Source organism: Petromyzon marinus, chromosome 58, assembly GCF_048934315.1.
Source record: "Petromyzon marinus isolate PM22_M1 ecotype Great Lakes invasive population chromosome 58, UKy_Petmar_22M1.pri1.0, whole genome shotgun sequence".
Lineage (NCBI taxonomy): Eukaryota > Metazoa > Chordata > Hyperoartia > Petromyzontiformes > Petromyzontidae > Petromyzon > Petromyzon marinus.
In genome coordinates, this window is record NC_133724.1 from 7663882 (window position 1) to 7690448 (window position 26567).

The 26567-nt window shown below is 52.7% G+C and overlaps 1 protein-coding gene across 1 annotated transcript in view; it reads left to right on the top strand.

The window, feature by feature from the left end:
• Window positions 1-14566: 14566 nt before the first annotated feature.
• LOC116955068 (myosin heavy chain, skeletal muscle-like) overlaps window positions 14567-26567 on the top strand; it is a 42150-nt gene continuing 30149 nt past the window's right edge. The window contains exons 1-6 of the mRNA XM_032976023.2: window positions 14567-14588; window positions 18280-18342; window positions 21876-22012; window positions 22779-23025; window positions 24225-24467; window positions 26171-26347. Coding sequence (XP_032831914.2) covers window positions 18298-18342; window positions 21876-22012; window positions 22779-23025; window positions 24225-24467; window positions 26171-26347 — 849 coding nt within the window. The 5' untranslated portion in view covers window positions 14567-14588; window positions 18280-18297. The remainder of the gene's footprint in view (window positions 14589-18279; window positions 18343-21875; window positions 22013-22778; window positions 23026-24224; window positions 24468-26170; window positions 26348-26567) is intronic.

Sequence of the window (26567 nt, forward strand, 5' to 3'; positions counted from 1 at the left end):
GCCCCTTACGTTGTGGCAAGCTTCGGGGCCACTTCCTGGAGTCGTGTAGTTCTGCCATTACTAGTACGGTACATTTCATTAAAGCATGTTTTGTAAAATTTTTTTTTTTTAAATATTACTTATTTCTTTTTTGTTTTACCCAGGTGGTGACAAGTCCCGAGAGACACAGACAGCAAGGGGTAGAATCTCAATCGCACAAGCGACTGACCTGGATCACCAAAATAACAATCTCATCATCACCACAAATTAGCACGGGACGGCGCTCAGCCTTGTGGGAATTTCATATTCCCATGGCAGGAGACATTCCGTTCGTGAGATGAGCTCGACGGTGACACTCACATTCGTGTCATCCAACTCAGCACCAAAAACAGCCCCGCTCGTCAAGTCCGACCCGCCGCTTAAACCCGAGCCGCGTGAAATGTGGATTTCTGGGGATGAGAGATTCCATGGCATCTGCCAAGCGACCTCCCGCGTTCATGGAAAGGGTTAAGTCATTGCTGTGGATGTGGCCACGTGTCAACTCCCTGGCCCCCACCCTCCCGGTTACACTCCACAGAGCCATCCACATTAGCGCGGCGCTCCTGCGTCCGCTAAAGCAGCGCGCACAAAGAGACGGCATTAGCGACTCGCTCCAGGAGACCGGGTCTCAGGGTGTTGAAAGGAGACCGGGTCTCAGGGTGTTGAAAGGAGACCGGGTCTCAGGGTGTTGAAAGGAGACCGGGTCTCAGGGTGTTGAAAGGAGACCGGGTCTCAGGGTCTTGAAAGGAGACCGGGTCTCAGGGTCTTGAGACTCAGCTCCAGGAGACCGGGTCTCAGAGTCTTGAAAGGAGACCGGGTCTCAGAGCCTTGAAAGGAGACTGGGTCTCAGGGTCTTGAAAGGAGACCTGGTCTCAGCGTCTTGAAAGGAGACCGGGTCTCAGGGTCTTGAGACTCAGCTCCAGGAGACCGGGTCTCAGAGCCTTGAAAGGAGACCGGGTCTCAGCATCTTGAAAGGAGACCGGGTCTCAGGGTCTTGAGACTCAGCTCCAGGAGACCGGGTCTCAGAGTCTTGAAAGGAGACCGGGTCTCAGAGCCTTGAAAGGAGACCGGGTCTCAGCGTCTTGAAAGGAGACCGGGTCTCAGGGTCTTGAGACTCAGCTCCAGGAGACCGGGTCTCAGAGTCTTGAAAGGAGACCGGGTCTCAGAGCCTTGAAAGGAGACCGGGTCTCAGGGTCTTGAAAGGAGACCGGGTCTCAGGGTCTTGAGACTCAGCTCCAGGAGACCTGGTCTCAGAGTCTTGAAACGAGACCGGGTCTCAGGGTCTTGAAAGGGGACCGGCTCTCAGGCTCTTGAAAGGAGATTGGGCCTCAGAGTCTTGAAATGGGACTGGGTCTCAGAGTCTTGAAAGGAGACCGGGTCTCAGGGTCTTGAAAGGAGACCGGGTCTCAGGGTCTTGAGACTCAGATCCAGGAGACCGGGTCTCAGAGCCTTGAAAGGGGACCGGGTCTCAGAGTCGTGAAAGGAGACCGGGTCTCAGAGTCTTGAAAGGAGACCGGATCTCAGGGTCTTGAAAGGGGACCGGGTCTCAGGCTCTTGAAAGGAGACCGGGCCTCAGAGTCTTGAAATGAGACCGGGTCTCAGAGTCTTGAAAGGAGACCGGGTCTCAGGGTCTTGAAAGGAGACTGGGTCTCAGGCTCTTGAAAGGAGACCGGGTCTCAGGGTCTTGAAAGGAGACCGGGTCTCAGGGTGTTGAAAGGAGACCTGGTCTCACCGTCTTGAAAGGAGACCGGGTCTCAGGGTCTTGAAAGGAGACCGGGTCTCACCGTCTTGAAAGGAGACCGGGTCTCAGGGTCTTGAAAGGAGACCGGGTCTCAGGGTGTTGAAAGGAGACCTAGTCTCACCATCTTGAAAGGAGACCGGGTCTCAGGGTCTTGAAAGGAGACCGGGTCTCACCGTCTTGAAAGGAGACCGGGTCTCAGGGTCTTGAAAGGAGACCTGGTCTCACTGTATTGAAAGGAGACCGGGTCTCAGTGTCCTGAAAGGAGACCTGGTCTCAGTGTCTTGAAAGGAGACCGGGTCGCAGGGTCTTGAAAGGAGACCGGGTCTCAGGGTCTTGAAAGGAGACCTGGTCTCACCATCTTGAAAGGAGACCGGGTCTCACCGTCTTGAAAGGAGACCGGGTCTCAGGGTCTTGAAAGGAGACCTGATCTCACCGTCTTGAAAGGAGACCTGGTCTCACCGTCTTGAAAGGAGACCGGGTCTCAGGGTGTTGAAAGGAGACCGGGTTTCACCGTCTTGAAAGGAAACCGGGTCTCAGGGTCTTGAAAGGAGACCGGGTCTCAGGGTCTTGAAAGGAGACCTGGTCTCACCGTCTTGAAAGGAGACCGGGTCTCAGGGTCTTGAAATGAGACCGGTTCTCAGCGTCTTGAAATGAGACCGGGTCTCAGGGTGTTGAAAGGAGACCGGGTCTCAGGGTTTTGAAAGGAGACCTGGTCTCAGGGTCTTGAAAGGAGACCGGGTCTCAGGGTCTTGAAAGGAGACCGGGTCTCACCGTCTTGAAAGGAGACCTGGTCTCACCGTCTTGAAAGGAGACCGGGTCTCAGGGTGTTGAAAGGAGACCGGGTTTCACCGTCTTGAAAGGAAACCGGGTCTCAGGGTCTTGAAAGGAGACCGGGTCTCAGGGTCTTGAAAGGAGACCTGGTCTCACCGTCTTGAAAGGAGACCGGGTCTCAGGGTCTTGAAATGAGACCGGGTCTCAGGGTCTTGAAAGGAGACCGGGTCTCAGGGTCTTGAAAGGAGACCGGTTCTCAGCGTCTTGAAATGAGACCGGGTCTCAGGGTGTTGAAAGGAGACCGGGTCTCAGGGTTTTGAAAGGAGACCTGGTCTCAGGGTCTTGAAAGGAGACCGGGTCTCAGGGTCTTGAAAGGAGACCGGGTCTCAGGGTCTTGAAAGGAGACCGGGTCTCAGGGTCTTGAAAGGAGACCGGTTCTCAGCGTCTTGAAATGAGACCGGGTCTCAGGGTCTTGAAAGGAGACCTGGTCTCAGGGTCTTGAAAGGAGACTGGGTCTCAGGGTCTTGAAAGGAGACCTGGTCTCAGGGTCTTGAAAGGAGACCGGGTCTCACCGTCTTGAAAGGAGACCGGGTCTCAGGGTCTTGAAAGGAGACCGGGTCTCAGGGTGTTGAAAGGAGACCTGGTCTCACCGTCTTGAAAGGAGACCGGGTCTCAGGGTCTTGAAAGGAGACCAGGTCTCACCGTCTTGAAAGGAGACCGGGTCTCAGGGTCTTGAAAGGAGACCGGGTCTCAGGGTGTTGAAAGGAGACCTGGTCTCACCATCTTGAAAGGAGACCGGGTCTCAGGGTCTTGAAAGGAGACCGGGTCTCACCATCTTGAAAGGAGACCGGGTCTCAGGGTCTTGAAAGGAGACCGGGTCTCAGGGTCTTGAAAGGAGACCGGGTCTCAGGGTCTTGAAAGGAGACCGGTTCTCAGCGTCTTGAAATGAGACCGGGTCTCTGGGTCTTGAAAGGAGACCGGGTCTCAGGGTCTTGAAGGGAGACCTGGTCTCAGTGTCTTGAAAGGAGACCTGGTCTCAGGGTCTTGAAAGGAGACCGGGTCTCAGGGTCTTGAGAATCAGCTCCAGGAGACCGGGTCTCAGAGTCTTGAAAGGCGACCGGGTCTCAGAGTCTTGAAAGGAGACCGGGTCTCAGAGTCTTGAAATGAGACCAGGTCTCAGGGCTTCGCGACTCCAACGTGACTTCCCTCCCATCAGTGTGCCGACCTGTGTACACGTGTAGTAGTAGTACCTACTTCTACACGTGTAGTAGTAGCTACTACTACTACACGTAGCGGACCTTTTCGGCGCATGGCATCGAGAGTGAACCTCTCGTCCTGGCGCAGACTCCCTCGGTGACATCACCGCCGCCAGCCGCCAACCGCGACAATTCATTCCGACCACTGCGTTTGCCATATTTAACCGTGGCCCAGGGGCATCGAGTCACGCTCATAAATTCGTCTCGGGTGACAAATGGCAACAGCCTCTGCGCGTCGGTGCGGGTCGCCACCGTTTTACTGCCACCGAGGCCAACACGCGCGGCTTTGCGAGGCCCCTGTCCAGGGACACAAATTACCCCGCTCCATCGCGGCTGGAAACCGCTCCCGTTGCCACTTGCGGGCTGTGTGTGGAGCCCTTCGCGCGCCGTCGGCGCCAGGGGGGTGGATGAAGCTGCTGCGGGGGCCGGTAACATTTGTTGTTATAAAGGGGTTCCCTAAATTAAAACACAAAAACCTCATAAATATTAAAACACAAATGTTTAACGTGCACAGTAAAGTAATTGTAGTTTTTTTCACTTGCTATAAAGCCAGATAATACGACAAATCGAGAACCTCAAACACCCGGTCATTCGTAAAAGTTGAAGGCGGTATAGTACTATAGTAATCGAGCAAGTGCAGAATCACTGAACCGGAATTGATAGCTTAAAAGCATTTACTTAGCTACTACTACACGTAGCTACTAGACGTAGCTACTACTGCACGTGTAGTTGTAGCTACGTGTACTAGTAGCTATTACTACACGTAGCTACTGCTTTCACGTGTAGTTGTAGCTACGTGTAGTGTAGCTACAACTACACGTGTAGTAGCTACAACTACACGTGTAGTTGTAGCTACAACTACACGTGTAGTAGTAGCTACAACTACACGTGTAGTTGTAGCTACTATTACACGTAGCTACTACTACACGTGTAGTTGTAGCTACACGTGTAGTTGTAGCTACTACTACACGTGTAGTAGCTACAACTACACGTGTAGTAGCTACTACTACACGTGTAGTTGTAGCTACACGTGTAGTTGTAGCTACTACTACACGTGTAGTAGCTACAACTACACGTGTAGTAGCTACAACTACACGTGTAGTAGTAGCTACTACTACACGTGTAGCTACTACACGTGTAGTTGTAGCTACTACTACTACACGTGTAGCTATTACATGTGTAGTAGTAGCTACTTTAGCTACTAGGATCATCCGGCACTGATCGGGGTGCGTGTCACTTGGGATGCCGTTGCCCGCGCCCCGGTCCTACCCGGTCCTCTTTGTTCGTCGTCAGAAGGGGGAAAACTTCCGTCTCCAAATCGGCGGACTGCGACTGCCCGGTCGTCGCTTCTCCACGGACCCTTCCTGCCGTCTGTAATTCCGTGAGCCCCCACCGCCAGCCCCCCCCCCCACCGCCCCCTCACACAAAGAGAAAGATCCCCGGATAGCCTTACCAGACCGTTGGGGGCAAGTGCTGTTCTCGAGTAGCAGCACCAATGAAGGCCGGCACGGCACGCGGAGGGGTGCGTGGCCAGCAAACCACGCACGGCCGGCTTTGTCTCCCCCAGCGGCGATGTTTACACTGCACCGCACCGGGGTACTCATTTGAGGCCGAGTCGACCTAGGGGAGGCCCAGGGCCGGTTTAGATAATCGTCACCGGTGTTGGTGGCCATGAGCGGGAATCGAACTTGGGTCGCCGGGTTCGTTGCGCACGTAGCGCGCTAAGCACTGCACTACCGCCTGCACTACCGCCTGCACTACCACCATTTACCCCGTAGTGGCGGTAACGTCACCACGATGCCTGTGCCAGGCTAGGTGCACTCCGAGGCCACGTGGAGTGTCGTCGAAGGCTCGCTGCTGACAGGAGGTCACGGGACACACCCAGCAGGTGCCATGGGTCGACTGCCTGAGATGAATATTGGCCGATGTGCCACCTGTGACCCCTACTGTGCCAGGCTAGGTGCAGGAGGTCACGGGGCACACCCAGCAGGTGCCATGGGTCGACTGACTGAGATGACTACTGGCCGATGTGCCACCTGTGACCCCTACTGTGCCAGGCTAGGTGCAGGAGGTCACGGGACACACCCAGCAGGTGCCATGGGTCGACTGACTGAGATGACTACTGGCCAATGTGCCACCTGTGACCCCTACTGTGCCAGGCTAGGTGCAGGAGGTCACGGGGCACACACAGCAGGTGCCATGGGTTGGCTGACTGAGATGACCGGCAGATGCACTCCACTTGTGCCCCCTGCTGTGCCAACTCGCTGGACGTTATCCTGCCAGCGCTCCGCTCGTTGCGAGCGTCGCTCCTCTGCGCTCGCCGTTGTTGGAGGACGACTGTCTCCAACTGCGTCCTTCACGAGCCTCCTCACCACACCCACAGCGCAGCAGCATCGAGTCGTTTTCCACCTTCAGGAAGCACCGGGAGGCGACGCAGCTGCTCCAGTGGAGCCTTCTGAGTGACTGCGAGCTGCCATCCGCCTCGCCTCAGAGTCGCGCTCGAATTTTAGTCGGGTTTAGAAATCGCGTTACAAGTTGTAGCTCCAGACTCGGCTCCAGGAGACCGGGTCTCAGGGTCTTGAGACTTGGCTCCAGGAGACCGGGTCTCAGGGTCTTGAGACTCTGCTCCAGGAGACCGGGTCTCAGTGTCTTGAAACTCTGCTCCAGGAGACCGGGTCTCAGGGGTCTCGAGACTTGGCTCCAGGAGACCGGGTCTCAGGGTCTTGAGACTCGGCTCCAGGAGACCGGGTCTCAGAGTCTTGAGACTCGGCTCCAGGAGACCGGGTCTCAGGGTCTTGAGACTTGGCTCCAGGAGACCGGGTCTCAGGGTCTTGAGACTCTGCTCCAGGAGACCGGGTCTCAGTGTCTTGAAACTCTGCTCCAGGAGACCGGGTCTCAGGGGTCTCGAGACTTGGCTCCAGGAGACCGGGTCTCAGAGTCTTGAGACTCTGCTCCAGGAGACCGGGTCTCAGAGTCTTGAGACTCTGCTCCAGGAGACCGGGTCTCAGTGTCTTGAGACTCAGTTATAAACAAACCGTGGATCGGTTTCATCATCATCAGCACACCGTAAGGTCACCAATGTTCACCGCCGCAAAGTCTGCCTCTGGCAACCGAATATGGGGGAGCCTTCATGTTTGTCCACGTCGCTTGAAAGCGCAGGTCGACAACCGCTTCGTACGCACGCCAAAGAATGAAGCAGAATTATTTAAATGTCCCAGTTATATTTTTTAAGAGGCCCGCGACGGAAGAGGCAGTGAATGTGTGGGTGCCCAGCACCAAGCCCGACCGCCTTTGTCTCCCCAGTGACGATGTTCAAATAATCGTCACTGATGTTGGCCGTGAGCGGGAATCGAACTCGGTTCGTCGGGTTCATAGCGCAGCGCGCTAACATACATACACACACCACAAACACACACACCACACACACCACAAACACACACACCACACACATACACACACCACATACACACACAGCACACACAACGCATACACACACCACAAACACACACACCAGACACATACACACACCACACACAGCACACACACCGCATACACACGCACCACACACACCACAAACACACACACCACACACATACACACACCACATACACACACACCATAAACACACACCACACACATACACACACCACATACACACACAGCACACACACAGCACACACACACCGCATACACACCATATACACACAACAACAACAACCGCCATTCGCCACTAAGTGGCGGTGACATCACAATGACGATTGTGCCAGGCCATGTGCACCTTGAGGCCACGTGAAGTGTCGAACGCCCGCTGGCAGGAGGTCACGGGGCAGACCCAGGTGCCACGGGTCGACTGACTAAGATGACTGAGATGACTGGCTGATGCACCACCTGTGCCCCCTACTGTGCCAACCTGCTGTGCTTTAGCCACCCGGCGCTCCGCTGGTTGTTGTGAGCGTCGCTCCTCCGCCCTCCGTTGTTGGAGGGCGACTGCCTCCAACTGCCCAGTAGTGTCCTTCACGAGCCTCCTCCACAGAGGCCGATCTTGACACCGCTGGTACCAGTCCTCGGCAAGTCCACTCAGCTCCACGTCCTCCCGTACCACATCACTCTATCTCTTCTCTAGCCCACAAACCACACACATACACACACCACATACACACAGATACACACACCGCATACACACACACCAAACACATTACACACACACAGATACACACACCAAACACACACTGATACATGCACCACACACATACAGATACACACACCACAAACACACACATACCACACACATACACACACCACATACACACACACCACACACACATAGATGCACACACCACATACACACCACACGCACACCACACACACACACCACGCACACACAGATACACACACCACACAGATACACACACACACACCACACACAAGCAGATACACACACTACACACCACATACACACATAAACCACACACACCATACACACACCACCGCACTTTACAGCTCGGATGATCGAGGAGGGTGGAGCGCAGTGATTTACGCGCTGAGTGTGGGCAATCATTTCTCACGCGTGTCGCGCTCGGCAGCGCATGTTGACAGCCGCACTGGGATATTTAAAAGTGAGTCGCTGCGTCTCTCTCAATCGGGGATTCATTATCGCTGTGCCAGCAACATCCGAGTGTGAAATTATTACCAGATACATTTTTGGATTAACTGAACATTGTTGTTGTTTCGATTTAAAGCTTTCGTGACTGCAGGGATTCATCTTCTTGGTTCTTTCGGTAAAGTCACCACGTAGAATGGAAATAAACTAATACAAATAAAACATAAAATAAAATTCTCACTACTTTTCGGCCACAACACAAGTAGCCTTCTTCAGGTGAAGGAACAGAACTGTTGGGACGACAGCGCTTGAAGCGCTGTCGTTCTACGTGACTTTACCGAAAGAACCAAGGAGATTGTTGTTGTTATTAATTCATGTTGTTGTTTGGGGTTTCAGGGGCGGTGACGTGGCCCAGCGGATCGACAGACGGTTCGAATCCGCGGTAGCTATGAGATGTTAACTCCCTCGCCTGGTCTACAGGAGGTTGTGGGTTCCATCCCAACCCTGACGATGCCTGCTGCTGCTGTATATTTGGAGTCCGCGTGTCTTTCTCTCATCATCCTCACCACGATGGCTAGGAGATGTTAACTACCTCGCCTGGTATACAGGAGATCGTGGGTTCCATCTCGACCCTGACGGTGCCCGCTGTATATTTGGAGTTTGCGGTGTCTCTCTATCTCTCTCATCATCATCACGGTGGCTATGGATGTTAACTACCTCGCCTGGTCTACAGTAGGTCGTGGGTTCCATCCAGGGCACTGCGTGCCAGCGTCCGGGGTCCAAAGTTGCCGAATAAAAAAAATCACACCGCGAGTTACTCAAATGGGACCAAAAGATCCCCCCGCCCCCCGTGTAGCCTTAACAGACTTGTGGGGCAAGGTGCTGTTAGCCAGGAGCTAATCTACACAGGCCGGCACCGTGGCACACGAGGGGGTTGGTGGCCAGCACCACCCCCGGTCGCCTTTGTCTCCCCAGTGGCGAGGTTTACTTTGCAAACTCATTTCTTTAGAGCTGCTTTTGTGCCTTCTTCGTTTGTTGTCCTCCCCCCCCCCCCCCCCCCCCCGATTAGCACCGTTGGCTACGTGAGGTGCGAAAGAAGTTCTACACATTTACATACACCGCACCAGTCACTCAATTGAGGCCGACCCGACCAGGATCGGTTCAGATAATCGTCACCGGTGTTGGTGGCCGTGTGCGGGAATCGATCTCGGGTCTCACCGGGTTCGTAGCGCAGCGCCCAAAGTGAAAACACTACCGCTCCTCCACACTCACCCACCCGCTCATTCACACAGCCACTCACTCGCAACACGACAGATCACAACAACACACCCACTCACACACTCGCCACGCTGCAGGTCATATAACAGCTTCTCTGCTTCCAGCGTCTCTCTGCCCCAAAGCTCTTACAATAATAACCCTGCTAAATTGAAGGCACTGCAGTTCACACCTTTGGCGGTGCTGTTTGTTGCTCGCCCGCTTGACGTTTTTTTTTGCCCTTTGGTGCCTGTTGTGCGAAATATTAAAGACAAAAAGTCTACCACGTGATCTGCTCGTCGTGACCTTGCCTCCTCTCGTATTGGACATCGGCTCAGACATTGAATTGCAAAGTTTCTCCCAATGCGTCACCCCTGCCACGTGCCCTCTGCTCTGGGTTGTGAATCTCGTGCTCTCCTCGCCCACTGTCCGCCCTCTCGCCTGTCTGGCTGCGTCGGTGTGGATGCTCGGTGCAAGTGAATAGGATTGAGGAGGCCAAGCCCCTAACCAGCGTGAGCCACCCCGCCGCGCGTGCGTGCCTGCCAGGGCCACCGAGCCAGCACCGCTGAGAACCTGAACTTAACGTGTAAGCCCCTGGGTCTGGCTCTCACTCCCAGTGGGAGCCATGGTAGCCACGTGTGGGACACCAAGCCAGATCCGAGGTCATCTTGGGTTTACGGTTTGAAGCTTCGGGTCTGATCGTCCCTTTCAATCTCCCAATGTGCTTCACAATGACCCGATGTCACAAACGCGGAGCCAGAGTCACCGCCATCGTGCATTTTCACATTCAAGCACTGGGGGCTGAGTGCAAGGCCGTAGCCATGGAGTCAACATTGGGGGGGACCAAATCTTCCAGGGGGTCTGGGGGTCCCCCCCCCAGAAAAAAAAAATCAAAATTTGAAAACGAATTTCCTGCCTAAAATAAAAAAAAATCACTAACATTTCATTGTATGTAATGGCAGAGATTATGGATTAATAAAGTATAACCATCACCACAATCATAAAACAGAAATCTATTTTATAGCACTATATTGGGCGGGACATTTTGAGCATATTTGAATATGGGGGGGGGATGTGTCCCCCCCCCCCAATATATATTACATATATTATAATTACGGCCTTGGCTGAGTGTTTCCCTCTCACGGCAAGTCCAAAGTGGTCTCGTCGATAACAACGATTTACGGCAATTTGACCCCTGGGTTCAGCTCCCAGGCTGGGTGTCTCTATCTCTCGCTCACCGGGTCAATCGTGGACTTACAGCGACGGTGAGCTAGAATATCAGAAAGGGTTTTATATTCCAGCTTCTTGGCTTTTGCTTTGTTATTTCGGGAATCCTGGGTAACTCTTGCACATGAGACTAACCCCTGCTCCTTTGAGCTCTCGCCTGGTTTAATAAAATACAACTCAACTCAATCCCTGGCCCTGGTATACCTGTCTCTCGAAGTTCCGGGGGTTACAATTACAACATCACTCAGCCAGCTATAGAGTTTTTTTTTTAATCATAATTTCGGCAGCTCGCGATTCAACCGATTTACATATTTGTTGTATTTAAAACTAAATTTTTATTTTACGTGTAGCGAGATCCGCGCATTGAACCCTGGCTATCGCGTGTCGCGAGATTACCGGTCCGGCCGCGGTCACTCAGAAATAACCACGCGCCCCGTTCGCCCGTTGCATTGCGCTCTCGAACCGGACCGCTAAAGTCGGGTTGGCTCGGCACCGTCATGGGTGTATTGAGCGTAAAGTCAAACTTAGCGTCACCTCCTGACCTGCGCCCTAACAGTTTCATGTTGTGTTGTTAATCAGACCCCCCCCCCCCTGCACCGGTAATAAGGAAGCAGCTGTGAGCTTGTGTATGTGTGTATATCTTTCTCTCTCTCTGACCATATATGTTAGGCACGCTTGAGGAGGGAGGTGGTTTAGTGTATCATAATGATCGTGTCAGACACACTGAGCCAGCACCCCTGGGATCCTGGATTCAAGCCCTGGGTCTGGGTATCTCTCTCATGGGGTTCATAAAAGCCGTGTCAGACACACTGAGCCAGCACCCCTGGGATCCTGGATTCAAGCCCTGGGTCTGGGTATCTCTCTCATGGGGTTCATAAAAGCCATGTCAGACACACTGAGCCAGCACCCCTGGGATACTGGATTCAAACCCTGGGTCTGGGTGTCTCTCACTCTCTCTCTCACGGGGTTCATAATGGCTGTGTCAGACACACCGATCCAGTACCACTGGGATCCTGGATTCAAGCACTGGGTCTCTCTCTCTCATTGGGTTAATAATCACCTCCGATAAGCACGGCTGGCAACGTATGGTACAAAAGAAGTTCAACATACATAACGGCCATGTCAGAGACAATCGGCCGGCACCACCGAGACCCTGGGCTTAAATCCTGGTTTCAGACCCGGGCATCAATAACTTGGCAAAAAAAAAAAAGAGATTTAAAATTTGATTAGCCAATTTTGTAAAAATTTCAGCGGCGAGTGTGACGCGTGTTGGTTTTTATCGACGAACATCTTTTGCAGGGCATGGACAAGGCGTAGTGCCCCTAGGGGCAGGGGTAAGAAGCCAGGGTTTGAAGCGACACTACGAGTTTCATTTATGAATACAAAATTTTGGGGGAAGACGTGGTTTTTTCTTCTTCCACAAATTGTATCCCGACTGAGCTCCTGTCGGCGTCGAGTCGCCACGATCTAAATAACAATCTGTTGGGAAATCACGCAGAGCAGTGCATAGCCCTCTCTGGTATTCAAGAATGTCCCGCAGAAGTGGATATCACAAGGCTACTTCTGAGGTTCCTTCTACCAAGTGACCTCTGGTCCAGACCAATAGGGGGCAGCACTTTTGCCCCCTGCTCTCCAACTGTAAGCGTCACGTGACGGTCACCCCATGATATGACATTCTCAGAGCTGGAATTTAGTTAAAGAAGTGCAGGAACCAAATGCAATGTGATGGTTTATTTCGTGCAGCCGTTGGTGTCTGGTCCGAGATCGTCAACTCGCTACATCTCGAGACCTCCGGTGTGATCACAGGCGGGGCCGTAACCCGGATTTGAACCCTGGTGTCGTGATGCCGGGCTCAGCGTCTCTGACCTCTGAGCCACCCAGCCGCCTCCGGTTCGGTTGCTGCGCTGCCCTCTGCCGTGTGGACTCGAGGCCACTCTGAAGAAGGGAACGTCAGAAGTAGCTCTGTGATATCCGCTTCTGTGGGACATTTTTGTTAAGATCCGCTTCCACAGACGCTTCTCCGCCACGAAGGGTCGATGCACCGTTGTCCGATGTTCCAAACGGATCTTGATCTCGTGGACGCTACACCCAAAGCAGAATCGGGATCATATTGGGGAAGGAAATGAGTACAATAAAAAAATAAAAATATATTTCTTGTCTACTCGTTTTAAACTAACTCTAAGGGGGGAAACTTACAAGGATTTCCCTTCCACACATGGGACACTACGGAGCCAGCGGGGATGCGATGCGAGTGACTGCACTGGGAAAGAATGCCTTCACCCCAACCTTGGCACTGCTGTGCAAGGGCTTCTGGACAGGAGATATGTGACATTAAAAGTAAAAGGGTGGCGGTGCGACCCAGCCCAGCCGTTGGCAGCTCTCATCACAGCATAACCATGATTCGTTTGATCCGGCTTTATCGCGAATCCGTGCAAACTGCATCTCACAATCGCCGAGGAACCACGGGCATCAGATGGGCGCTTGGCTGGCGGCTACCAACAACCTCGTCGCTACAACACCGAGGGGCCAAGCGGCTCGACGGCAGAGCCGACGCGAATGCAGCCTTGACGTTTCGAATTTGGTCCGTGTCTAACATACTTTTGGTCGTGAGGAAAATCGCCCTTCAAGGAAGGGAGCGAGGCGGACGGGGGGGGGAGTGGGCCATTTGCCTGCCGCGCGTCGCGGAGATGGAACGATGACAATGATTTGAAGCTTTCGTGACTGCAGGAATCCATACTCTTTGGTTCTTTCGGTAAAGTCACGTGGGTAGAAAATAAAATAAATCACGACGTTTCGATCGCAACGCAAGCGGTCGTCCTCAGGTGGAAAAAAATATAATCCAGCAGTGGAGCTGCTGAGGACGACCACTTGTGTTGCGATCGAAACGTGGTGATTTATTTTATTTTCTACCCACGTGACTTTACCGAAAGTACCAAAGAGTACGATTATAATGGGCGCGCCATTAAATGGCCGTCACACCACGTGGCAATTTTAAATTTGTGTGGCCGTGTCAGCTGGTGTAGGGGCCTCGACGACGGTGCACGTTTGGTTAGACCGCTGCGGTGAGCGAACCATAAAGATATTGGTGCGAATCAATCGGGAGGTGGTGAGATCAAATCCTGGTTGGGAGCGGACTCAAGCCTATCATCCCTCCCTAGGGGGTCGATACAACGAGCACCATTTTGTGGGGGAAGTCCTGCGGGTAGGCTCGCCTCCTCCACGTGGCAAATGCAGAATTGTCACCGCTGGCTCTGGAGATATAAGCACCGGTAGGCAGGCAGCTCCATTCGAGCAGCGAGAGACACGCCGAAAGGAGGAGCACTTTGATCAGGGGACGCAACATACGGGAGCGAGACTCTGTTCGTTTGCGCGTCGAACTGCCTTTCGTCGACAACCACGAATGAATGTTTAAGCACGACGCCGCATGGACTAGCGCGGGCACGCACGAGCCAATCGTGAGCATGGAGAGGTCAGCCAAGTGTTGGTGCGGAGAGACGGGGTGTCTTGATTGAGACACGAGGTGGTGACACGGCCCAGCGGTAGCGTGTTCGCAACTTGCTGTTGGCAGGTGGTTCGCGCTTCGAACCCGGCAGGTCGCCCTGTTTAATGTTATATATATACATACTACGGACGATAATAAGTCATTTGGAACGAGCAAGGCAAGCGTCATGGTTGGAGGCGGGAGGATGATGCAGCCTGCGTGAAGCACAGGTTACGTACGGTGCGAAAGAAGTTCAATATACATACACATACAACTTACTGCACACTACACTACTATAGACTACGATACACTACACTACTATACAACACACGATACATTTATACTACTACACAATGCACTACGACACACTACACTACTCTACACCACACCACTATACAACATTGAGAACTGATTTCTTTAGATCGGTTTAACACGTAGGAGGCTTTCGCGACCAATATCATCCATAACAGAGGTTTTTGGGTAAGATCGCGGAAATATATAAATGTTGTGTCGTCAAACTCGCCACCACCCAACACAGCCAACTAGTAAGGGTTGTCACGTAAACAGAACGTGGCCAATTCGTCACTAGTACAGCACACCGGTGTGTTGGAGAGCCAAGCCACAACATTCACAATGCGAGCCACAACATTTACACTTCTTTAGAACTGCTTGTTGTGCTTTAGTTTGTTGTCCTTCCGCCCGCACCGCCGATTATCACCATTGGCCACGTACGGTGCGAAAGAAGTTCAACATACATACGCACGTACCGGCGCTGAAGCGGATTGACGCATCGCAGGCACGGTGAGAGGTGGCGGCAGACCGGGGAGAGGCAGCCCTTCATCATCCAGCAGTGGATTGATGAGGGCTGCTGCTGCTCGTGATGACGACGACGACGACGATCACGATGATATTGACACCGGTGATCTTTAGGATCATAGGTGGGATGGACGTGAACCCGACTCTACCGTTGGCAGTTAAACAAATGCGCCTGTGATGATCTATTTGTGTCTTTTCTGTGAAGCGTCCCCTAATCCGCCCTGGCAGAGGAGGACTGGGGCTCTGTGTGGTGTGTGTGTGGGGGGGGGGGGGGTGCTGAGGGAGGGGGTGAAGGCTGTGGGCACGTCACGGCACGTTACTATGGACGGGACCTGGCTATAAATCTGGCGCAGGGGTGGAGGAAGTGTGATCGAGAACTGCAAAGGGGCATTCGACATTCGGCTTCAGGTTTGGGAGTTTGTTGACGAGGGCTTCAATGCTTGCGGAACTGTTGCTCACGGGGTTGCATTGGGCGATGTAACCCCGTGCGCGTGCTTTCTGTGCGCGTGAATGTGTGGGGAGACAAAGGCGGCGTGGTGCTGGTCACCCCACGTGCATCTGTGTGTATGTATTTACGTGCATCTGTGTGCATGTATTTACGTGCATCTGTGTGTATGTATTTACGTGCATCTGTGTGTATGTATTTACGTGCATCTGTGTGTATGTATTTACGTGCATCTGTGTGTATGTATTTACGTCCATCTGTGTGTATGTATTTACGTGCATCTGTGTGTATGTATTTACGTGCATCTGTGTGTATGTATTTACGTGCATCTGTGTGTATGTATTTACGTGCATCTGTGTGTATGTATTTACGTGCATCTGGGTGTATGTATTTACGTGCATCTGGGTGTATGTATTTACGTGCATCTGGGGGTATGTATTTACGTGCATTTGTGTGTATGTATTTATGTGCATCTGTGTGTATGTCTATTTTGTGTGCGCGCCTGTTGGTTTCTGTGTAATTGTGTAACGCATTATGGTATTTGCGTTTATGCACACGTGTGTACTTTTCCGTGTGAGTATTTATGCATTTGTGTGTATCTATGTGTCTGAATGAACGTCATCTCAGTCATCTCAGTCAGTCGACCTGTGGCACTTGGGTCTGCCCCATGACCTCCTGCCAGCGGGAGTTCGACACTTCACGTGGCCTCAAGGTGCACATGGCCTGGCACAAGCGTCGTGGTGACGTCACCGCCACTAAGTGGCGAATGGCGGTTGTTGTTGTTGGATGAACGTTTATGCACGTGTATGTATTTATGAATGCAGGTATATGTGTGTGTATGCATTTATGTAAATCTGTATTTATGTGTATGTTTCAAAGACAGTGGGGATGTTATCGGAGCATTGTTTGCATGTTCACAACAAGCAGTGTAGTGTGTGTGTGGTTAAAGCAGTAACTTGAAGCCTTGCAAAATTTTTTCTTATTTTGTGTTTGAACATCTTAACGCCTGTTTTATTGCCGAAAACGGGCACACGAAACGTATTTTTACTTTTGCATACTTTGATACTGGCAAGAAGGTCCCATGATATGTGTATTTCTTTGTTAACATATTGTGTCTGTGTGACTATGAAACGCGTGTGTGTGTGTCGGGGAGCGGTAGTGTAGCAGGTAAGCACGCTGCAATCACGAACCCAGCGACTCGAGTTGGATTCCGGCTCTCGGCCAACACCGGTGACGATTTTATGAACCGGTCCTGGGCCTCCCCTAGGTCGACTCAGCCTCAAATGAGTACCTGGTGCGGTGCGTAAAAAACATTGCCACTGGGGAGACAAAGGCGGCCGGGCGTGGTGTTGGCCACCCACCCCCTCGTGTGCCGTGCCGGCCTTCATATGTGCTCGCTAACAGCACTTGCCCCAACAGTCTGTTAAGGCTACACGGGGGATCTTTGTGTCAGTCAGCCCGTCGTGTATTTGAAATTCCCCCTCTTGTCGTTATCGGTATGGGTTGCGTGAGGAGCGGCCGCGCAGTGGTTAGCGCGGTCCGCTACGAATCACTCCCCCCCACCACTACCACCTTACGATTACCGAGTTCAGTCCCCGCTCACGGGGTTCTTGATTCTTGAGTGGATTCTGAATGATGGCCGTGTAGACATTCACGTGCGTGTCTGTGTGTGTGTGTATCATCGTATGAGTGTTGTGTGTTGCCGTAGTGTAGCAGGTGAGTGCCCCTCTGCTCCAAACCTGGCGACCCGAGTTCGATTCTCGCTCACGGCCAACACCGGTGACGACTATCTGATCCAGTCGTAGGGCTCCGCTAGGTCGACTCAGGGTGCGGTGTGTGGTAAACATCGCCACTGGGGAGACAAAGGCGGCCCGGGCGTGGCGTTGGCCACCCCACTCCCTCGTGTGCCGTTCCGGCCTTCATAGGTGCCGCTACTCGCTAACAGCACTTGCCCCAACAGTCTGTTACAGGCTACACGGGGGACCTTTGTCTTTCTAGCGGAAGTGTAGCAGGTTAGAGCTACGCTGCGCTACGAACCCGGCCACCAACATCGGTGACGATGATCTTAACCGGTCGTGGGCCTCCGCTAGGTCGACTCAGCCTCAAATGAGTACCTGGGTGCGGTGTGTAGTAAACATCGCCACCTCACCCTCGAAAGTTGGGACCCGCATCGCGACGTGGTTCGCGACTTTCCCCGAGTTCGATTGCCGCTCACGGCCCAACACCTTGAGACGAATTTCGGCCTTGAATGGGCACAGCACTGGCAACCTCCCGCGGTGTGCAAGGCGACTACACCGGGGAGACAAAGGCGGCCCGGGGCGTGGGTTCGAGCCTTCACAGGTGCTCGCTAACGGCACTTTGCCTCAACATTGTCCATGGGCCCCAGAGCGGGGACTCGCTCAGTTAAAATGGCAAACGTGAAACATTTAATGGCCGGTGGTACCCACCCAAGAGGTAACAAAATCCTTTCGTGTTGTTTTGTGTTGCCGATAGCGGAACTCTAACCGCTCGTGTGATGCCAGCTCAGGCGGCTACCGGACAAAGGCGAGACATCCGCCCAGCATTTGCGCGCCATGAAGAAGGGCCAGCACCCAAAACGTCGCCCATTGAAGGCCGCTTGTGGTTTGAGACCGTGAGGTGTTTGTGACCACCCGTGTGCTGTGTGCGCAGAGACATCTCCGTGAGGCCATGGGTTCCATCGAGAAGAGTTCAACTCGCCTCGTACACAAGAAGGTAACGAACGCTTTCGTCGTAGTGCATTTGCTATCCGCCGCCTTCCCGCTTCGCATGCAAACGCCACGGTAGGGTAGCTTCCTCGCTTCACGTGTAGGGTAGCTTCCTCACTTCACGTGTAGGGTAGCTACCTCACTTCACGTGTAGGGTAGCTTCCTCGCTTCACACGTAGAGTAGCTTCCTCGCTTCACATGTAGAGTAGCTTCCTAACTTCACATGTAGGGTAGCTTCCTCGCTTCACATGTAGAGTAGCTTCCTCGCTTCACATGTAGAGTAGCTTCCTCGCTTCACACGTAGGGTAGCTTCCTCGCTTCACGCGTGGGGTAGCTTCCTCGCTTCACGTGTAGGGTAGCTTCCTAACTTCACATGTAGGGTAGCTTCCTCGCTTCACGTGTAGGGTAGCTTCCTCACTTCACATGTAGGGTAGCTTCCTCACTTCACATGTAGGGTAGCTTCCTCACTTCACATGTAGGGTAGCTTCCTCACTTCACGTGTAGGGTAGCTTCCTAACTTCACATGTAGGGTAGCTTCCTCGCTTCACATGTAGAGTAGCTTCCTCGCTTCACATGTAGAGTAGCTTCCTCGCTTCACACGTAGGGTAGCTTCCTCGCTTCACGCGTGGGGTAGCTTCCTAACTTCACATGTAGGGTAGCTTCCTCGCTTCACGTGTATGGTAGCTTCCTCACTTCACATGTAGGGTAGCTTCCTCACTTCACATGTAGGGTAGCTTCCTCACTTCACATGTAGGGTAGCTTCCTCACTTCACGTGTAGGGTAGCTTCCTCACTTCACATGTAGGGTAGCTTCCTCACTTCACATGTAGGGTAGCTTCCTCGCTTCACGTGTAGGGTAGCTTCCTCGCTTCACGTGTAGGGTAGCTTCCTCACTTCACATGTAGGGTAGCTTACTCACTTCACATGTAGGGTAGCTTCCTCGCTTCACGTGTAGGGTAGCTTCCTCGCTTCACGTGTAGGGTAGCTTCCTCGCTTCACATGTAGGGTAGCTTCCTCACTTCACGTGTAGGGTAGCTCCCTCGCTTCACACGTAGAGTAGCTTCCTCGCTTCACATGTAGAGTAGCTTCCTAACTTCACATGTAGGGTAGCTTCCTCGCTTCACATGTAGAGTAGCTTCCTCGCTTCACATGTAGAGTAGCTTCCTCGCTTCACACGTAGGGTAGCTTCCTCGCTTCACACGTGGGGTAGCTTCCTCGCTTCACGTGTAGGGTAGCTTCCTAACTTCACATGTAGGGTAGCTTCCTCGCTTCACGTGTAGGGTAGCTTCCTCACTTCACATGTAGGGTAGCTTCCTCACTTCACATGTAGGGTAGCTTCCTCACTTCACATGTAGGGTAGCTTCCTCACTTCACGTGTAGGGTAGCTTCCTCACTTCACATGTAGGGTAGCTTCCTCACTTCACATGTAGGGTAGCTTCCTCGCTTCACCTGTAGGGTAGCTTCCTCGCTTCACATGTAGGGTAGCTTCCTTGCTTGGCGCGTAGGGTAGCTACCTAACTTCACGTGTAGGGTAGCTTCCTAACTTCACGTGTAGGGTAGCTTCCTAACTTCACGTGTGGGGTAGCTTCCTCACTTCACGTGTAGGGTAGCTTCCTCACTTCACATGTAGGGTAGCTTCCTCACTTCACATGTAGGGTAGCTTCCTCACTTCACATGTAGGGCAGCTTCCTCACTTCACGTGTAGGGTAGCTTCCTCAATTCACATGTAGGGTAGCTTCCTCACTTCACATGTAGGGTAGCTTCCTAACTTCACGTGTAGGGTAGCTTCCTCACTTCACATGTAGGGTAGCTTCCTAACTTCACACGTAGGGTAGCTACCTAACTTCACATGTAGGGTAGCTTCCTAACTTCACGTGTAGGGTAGCTTCCTAACTTCACGTGTGGGGTAGCTTCCTCACTTCACGTGTAGGGTAGCTTCCTCACTTCACATGTAGGGTAGCTTCCTCACTTCACATGTAGGGTAGCTTCCTCATTTCACATGTAGGGTAGCTTCCTCACTTCACGTGTAGGGTAGCTTCCTCAATTCACATGTAGGGTAGCTTCCTCACTTCACATGTAGGGTAGCTTCCTCGCTTCACGTGTAGGGTAGCTTCCTCGCTTCACGTGTAGGGTAGCTTCCTCACTTCACATGTAGGGTAGCTTCCTCACTTCACATGTAGGGTAGCTTCCTCGCTTCACGTGTAGGGTAGCTTCCTCGCTTCACGTGTAGGGTAGCTTCCTCGCTTCACATGTAGGGTAGCTTCCTCGCTTCACATGTAGGGTAGCTTCCTCGCTTCACGTGTAGGGTAGCTTCCTCGCTTCACGTGTAGGGTAGCTTCCTAACTTCACGTGTAGGGTAGCTTCCTCACTTCACGTGTAGGGTAGCTTCCTCACTTCACATCTAGGGTAGCTTTCTAACTTCACGTGTAGGGTAGCTTCCTAACTTCACGTGTAGGGTAGCTTCCTAACTTCACGTGTGGGGTAGCTTCCTCACTTCACATGTAGAGTAGCTTCCTCACTTTACATGTAGGGTAGCTTCCTCACTTGGCGCATAGGGTAGCTTCCTCACTTTACATGTAGGGTAGCTTCCTCACTTGGCGCATAGGGTAGCTTCCTAACTTCACGTGTAGGGTAGCTTCCTAACTTCACGTGTAGGGTAGCTTGCTAACTTCACGCGTAGGGTAGCTTCCTCGCTTCACTCGTTGTCGCTCCAACGTGGCTCTTCTTGGGCAGTACTTTTTGCACCGTTATAACGCATAACGTGCACCGTTATAACGCTGAACATGAGCTTCTGAACGCGCACCCGTTATAATGATGAACGCGCACCTGTTATAACGCTGATCACGTGCACTGTTATAACGCTGAACACGTGCACTGTTATAATGCTGAACGCGCGCCTGTTATAACGCTGAACGCACGCCTGTTATAACGCTGAACGCGTGCACTGTTATAATGCTGAACGCGCGCCTGTTATAACGCTGAACGTGCGCCTGTTATAACGCTGAACACGTGCACTGTCATAACGCTGAACACATGCACTGTTATAATGCTGAACACGTGCACTGTTATAACGCTGAACACGTGCACTGTTATAACGCTGAACACGTGCACTGTTATAATGCTGAACACGTGCGCTGTTATAACGCTAAACACGTGCACTGTTATAACGCTGAGCACGTGCACTGTTATAACGCTGAACACGTGCACTGTTATAACGCTGAACACGTGCACTGTTATAACGCTGAACACGTGCACTGTTATAACGCTGAACACGTGCACTATTATAACGCTGAACGCGCGCACTGTTATAACGTTTAACATGCACCGTTATAACGCTGAAAGTGCACCATTGAAACGTTGAACGCGCACCGTTATAATACTGAAAGCGCACCGTTATAACACTGAACGCGCACCGTTATAATACTGAACGCGCATTGTTATCACGCTGAACGCGCACACTGTTGTAACGTTGAACGCACACTGTGATAAGGAACCCACCGTTATGGGGACAACACTGAAAATGTGCCCGTGTTGTGCGAAGGCCGTGCTAAAGCCGAAAGACGCGGGGGACGAGAAGGGGGCACAAGATGCGAAGTCGCCGAAGGCGCTCATCCAAATCCAGGCTGCGAGTCGAGGATTCCTCGCCAGGAAGACGTTCGCGAAGATGCAGGAGAAACGGTGGGTGATGGCCCAACGGCGGCATAGAGCCACCGGGAAGTTATCGGTCTTAATGGTCCAATTTAGAGAATAAACTTCAGGTGACCGGGTCTCAGTGTCTTGAGACTCGGCCCCAGGAGACCGGGTCTCAGCGTCTTGAGCCTCGGCTCCAGGAGACCGGATCTCAGGGTCTTGAGACTCGACCCCAGGAGACCGGGTCTCAGGGTCTTGAGACTCTGCTCCAGGAGACCAGGTCTCAAAGTGTTGAGACTCTGCTCCAGGAGACCGGATCTCAGGGTCTTGAGACTCGACCCCAGGAGACCGGGTCTCAGGGTCTTGAGACTCGGCCCCAGGAGACCGGGTCTCAGCGTCTTGAGACTCGGCTCCAGGAGACCGGATCTCAGGGTCTTGAGACTCGACCCCAGGAGACCGGGTCTCAGGGTCTTGAGACTCTGCTCCAGGAGACCAGGTCTCAAAGTGTTGAGACTCTGCTCCAGGAGATCGGGTCTCAGCGTCTTGATACTCGGCTCCAGGAGACCGGGTCTCAGGGTCTTGAGACTCTGCTCCAGGAGACCGGGTCTCAGGGTTTTGAGACTCAGTTCCAGGAGACCGGGTATCGGTATCCTGAGACTCGGCTGCAGGAGATCCGACTTCAGTGTCTTAAAACTGAGTGAGGCTTTCCTGGGTGAGAAAATCGCTGTGAACATAACGAAAAAATGTCTGTGTGGCGGCATTCGATCTCTGGGCTGCACCTGCCTCCCCTCCCCCCTCTACCCTGCGTGCGCAGAGACGCGGCGGCGGTGGTGCAGCAGAACGTTCGAGTGTTCCTGAAGGTGCGATCCTGGCCCTGGATGAAACTTCTCTACAAGCTGAAGCCTCAGCTCAAGTCCAGCGTCCGCTCGGGTGGACACGGGGACGACGACATCAACGTCGTGTCCGCCCTCACTTCCCTAGGAGGAGTTGGGGAAGATCTGCAAAAGAGGGTGATGTCGCTCTTGTTGGAGAAGAGAGAACTGCAGCATCAAATTCAGGCCGTGAGATCCAGAGCCGTCTTATATTAAAACACACAAACACAAACATGTGAAATGCTACATCATTGCACCTCCTTTGCCAGCACAAAAATATGAGAATAGGTTTTCTCCTTTTTTCTGGCAACAAAACAGCTGTGTTAAGATGTTAAAACACCAAGGAATCATGATGTCTGCATTAATCACAATACTTGTGGTCCGAATGCAAACAAAAGACACACTCTGATAATCTATGTGGCATTGTCCCTGAAATGAGGGCTCGGGGTGAGTAGCTACATGATGGGACCTCCCTTGCCAGTACCAAAATACGAGAATAGGCCTTCCCCCCCCCCCCCCCTAGTATTGTGGTTGGTGCAGACATGAGGAGGTTTCAGTTTAGTGTTTTAACATCTGAACACTTGTTTGTTGCCAGAAAAAATGGGAAGGGGAAAAATTAATTCTCAAAATGTTCAATGTTTGTAAACAAAAATATTTACTTGCATCTTTTTTAAAACTAAAACCCCCGATCGCGCTGTTGACGTCGCATCACGAGATGGAAGAGTCCATTCAAGGCAACCGCGCGGAGCGGTCATTTGATCAGGAAGGCAATTACGGCGATTGAACAATCGATCTTAGGGGTTTAAGCCGCGACGGAATGATCTGGCCAAATGTGTCGTGGAGACCCTCCACTGCCCAATGCAGCCAAACAAATGACATTGTCACTCGTACAAGGGGGTTTAAAAGTGCACTAATTTTGTATTATTTCGCCCTCACTCACTGGTGAGCCGAGGAACAATTTCCAAAACCAAATGCAGCAATGAGATACTCGGCAATGTGTTGCCAAATTTGGCGGTGAGAATCAATGATGAATCGGTATCGTTTTGACTTTGACTCTCCGCATCAAAAGACAAAGCCTGTAACAGACTGTTGGGGCAAGTGCTGTTAGCGAGCAGCACTTATGAAGGCCGGCACAAAACACGAGGGGGTGGGTGGCCAGCACCACGCCCGGCCGCCTTTGTCTCCCCAGTGGCGATGCTTACACACCGTACCGGGGACTCATTTGAGGCTGAGCCGACCTAGGGGAGGCCCAGGACCGATTCAGACAATCGCCACCGGTGTTGGCCGTGAGCGGGAATCAAACTCGGATGGCCGGGGTTCGTAGTGCAGCGTAGCGCTAACCGCTACACTACCGCTCCCCACCTACACACACACGCACGCGCGTGCAGGAGCAGGTCAATGTCACCAGCGTGGAGATGCGTTGCGGGGGACTCAAGCAGAGCAACGTGGAGCTCCAGGGCAAGGTGGAGGCGCTGACGGAGAGGCTCCAGGACGAGGAGGAGAGGTCGGCCGACCTGGAGACCCGAACCAAGAAGCTTGAGGAGGACTCGGCCAACGCGAAGCTCTACGTTGAGGACCTGGAGCTCCTGCTGGTGAAAGGCGACAAGGAGAAGGTCGCAGTGGAGAACAAGGTGCGACCCCCCCCCCCCCCCCCGGGGGTGGAGCCGCGTTGGAGGCGAGGGTGGGGGGGGGGACACCGGGCGAGGTGATGCAGCAGATCTGTGGCCCGTCGCTTTGGGGGGAATTGGTTTTGAAGGATTCGGAATTAAGCAGAGTTGTTGGTTACACGCCTGCAGAGCCCGAAAAAATGTTGAGCCGTCAGCAACAAACAGCATTTTTGTAATCGATGAAGGCTAACGCGTTTCTTGTACCGAGCAAAGTTATTTTTCGCATCATTATTACTTTGAGAGATTTTGGAAAAGCGGCGATGGGAGGGACTTCCAAAGTGGAGCAGTTGCGAGGGAAGGATCGGAAAGAGAAGTGTGGTGATCTGCAGTGTGAGTGGTTGAATAAGTGGGTGGGTGAGTGAATGTGTGGTGGGTGAGTGTGTGGGTGAGTGTGTGGTGACCTGCAGTGTGGTGTAGTTGAGTGAGTGAGTGGGTGAGGGTGTGGTGACCTGCAGTGTGGTGTGGTTGAGTGAGTGGGTGGGTGAGTGAGTGTGTGGTGGGTGAGTGAGTGGGTGGGTGAGTGTGTGGTGACCTGCAGTGTGGTGGTTGAGTCAGTAGGTGTGATTGTATTGCTGCAACCTTACGTTTGGTGGGTTTTTATTTTGAAATAGATGGTTGAGCGAGTAAAACCAGTTGCTGGCTTGCTGCACGCACGTAGAAATGTCTCTATAGCAACAAATAAAGGTAACATCGTCCCCTTGTCAACCGAAAGACATAGGCAGACGCAACAGTGGCGCAATGGTCGGTCAGAAAACAAGACGTCGCCCGGTTCAATTCCATCTCCCAGCCGGGTAGTTGAAACAACACTGCAAGTTTCTGAAATTCCGCCCCCGCCACCCCCAAACCGCCCGTCCGTGTAAATGAGTTCTACGCAGCCAATCGATCGACAGGTTGCGTGGAGTGGTGGGGTAAGAGTGTGGGTTAGAGTATGCGGGGGAGCGGTATGCAGCGGGTAGTGCACTGCGCTACCATCACCAGTGAACCGAGTTCGATTCCCGCTAATGACCAGCACCGGTGGCGATTATCTTAACCGGTCCTGGGCATCCCCTACGTCGACTCAGCCTCAAATTACTACCTGGTGCAGTGCGTAAAAACATCGCACCTGGGGAGACAAAGGCGGCTCGGTGTGGTGCTGGTCACCCACCCCCTCGTGTGCCGTTTCGGCCTTCATAAGGTGCTCGCTAACAGCACTTGATACAACAGTCTGTCAAGGTCTTGATTTGAAGCTTTCGTGACTGCAGGAATTTATACTCTTTGGTTCTTTTGGTAAAGTCACGTAGGTATAAAATAAATCACGACGTTTCGGGCGCAACACAAGCGTCCATCATCAGGTGGCTATACGGAGGATCTCAGTCTTGTTTTTCTGCATTACATTCATCTTTTGAATGCGACTATTAGAGATGAAATGTGTCTTCGAACATTCCACTGAACTCGGTTACCACTTCCTGACTTTCGTAACCGGTGATCAATCCTCAAAACGGTTACCGTTTTTTACCGGTTACAGTTACCGGTTTTGACCGGTTCGCCGGTCACCATTCAGCCACCCTAGTGGAAATGCCGTTCATTGTCCTTCATTGGGGACCCTCTGTCCACAATGAGGACCCTGTTCCGTTCTCTCCCTGCTCATTAACGGGGACCCTACTCCGCCAACCACGCTCCACCCGCAGGCCAAGAAGCTCCTCAGCGATTTGACCACCTTGGAGGAGAGCATTCTGAAGATGACCAAGGAGAATAAGGCGCTGCAAGAGATCCACGCGCACACGCTGGAGGACCTCCGGGCAGAGGAGGACAAGGTGGTGGTGCTCAAGAACACCACTGCGCGGCTCGAGATGCAAGTGGACGAGGTAAGGGAAGGGACCGACCTGCAGACAAGGCGTCGCCATTGCTGGATATACCGAGCACTTTCTCCTACTGTATGTCCAGGTGTCTTGACAGCTAGTCGGCTCCAGGAGACCAGGTTTCAGGATACTGAAGCTGCGGTCTCGGTACCTCAAGAGTTGTGCGTGTGTACGTTGGGCTTCTTTCGCACCGTGCGTAGCCAATCGTGCTGATAAGAGGCGTGAG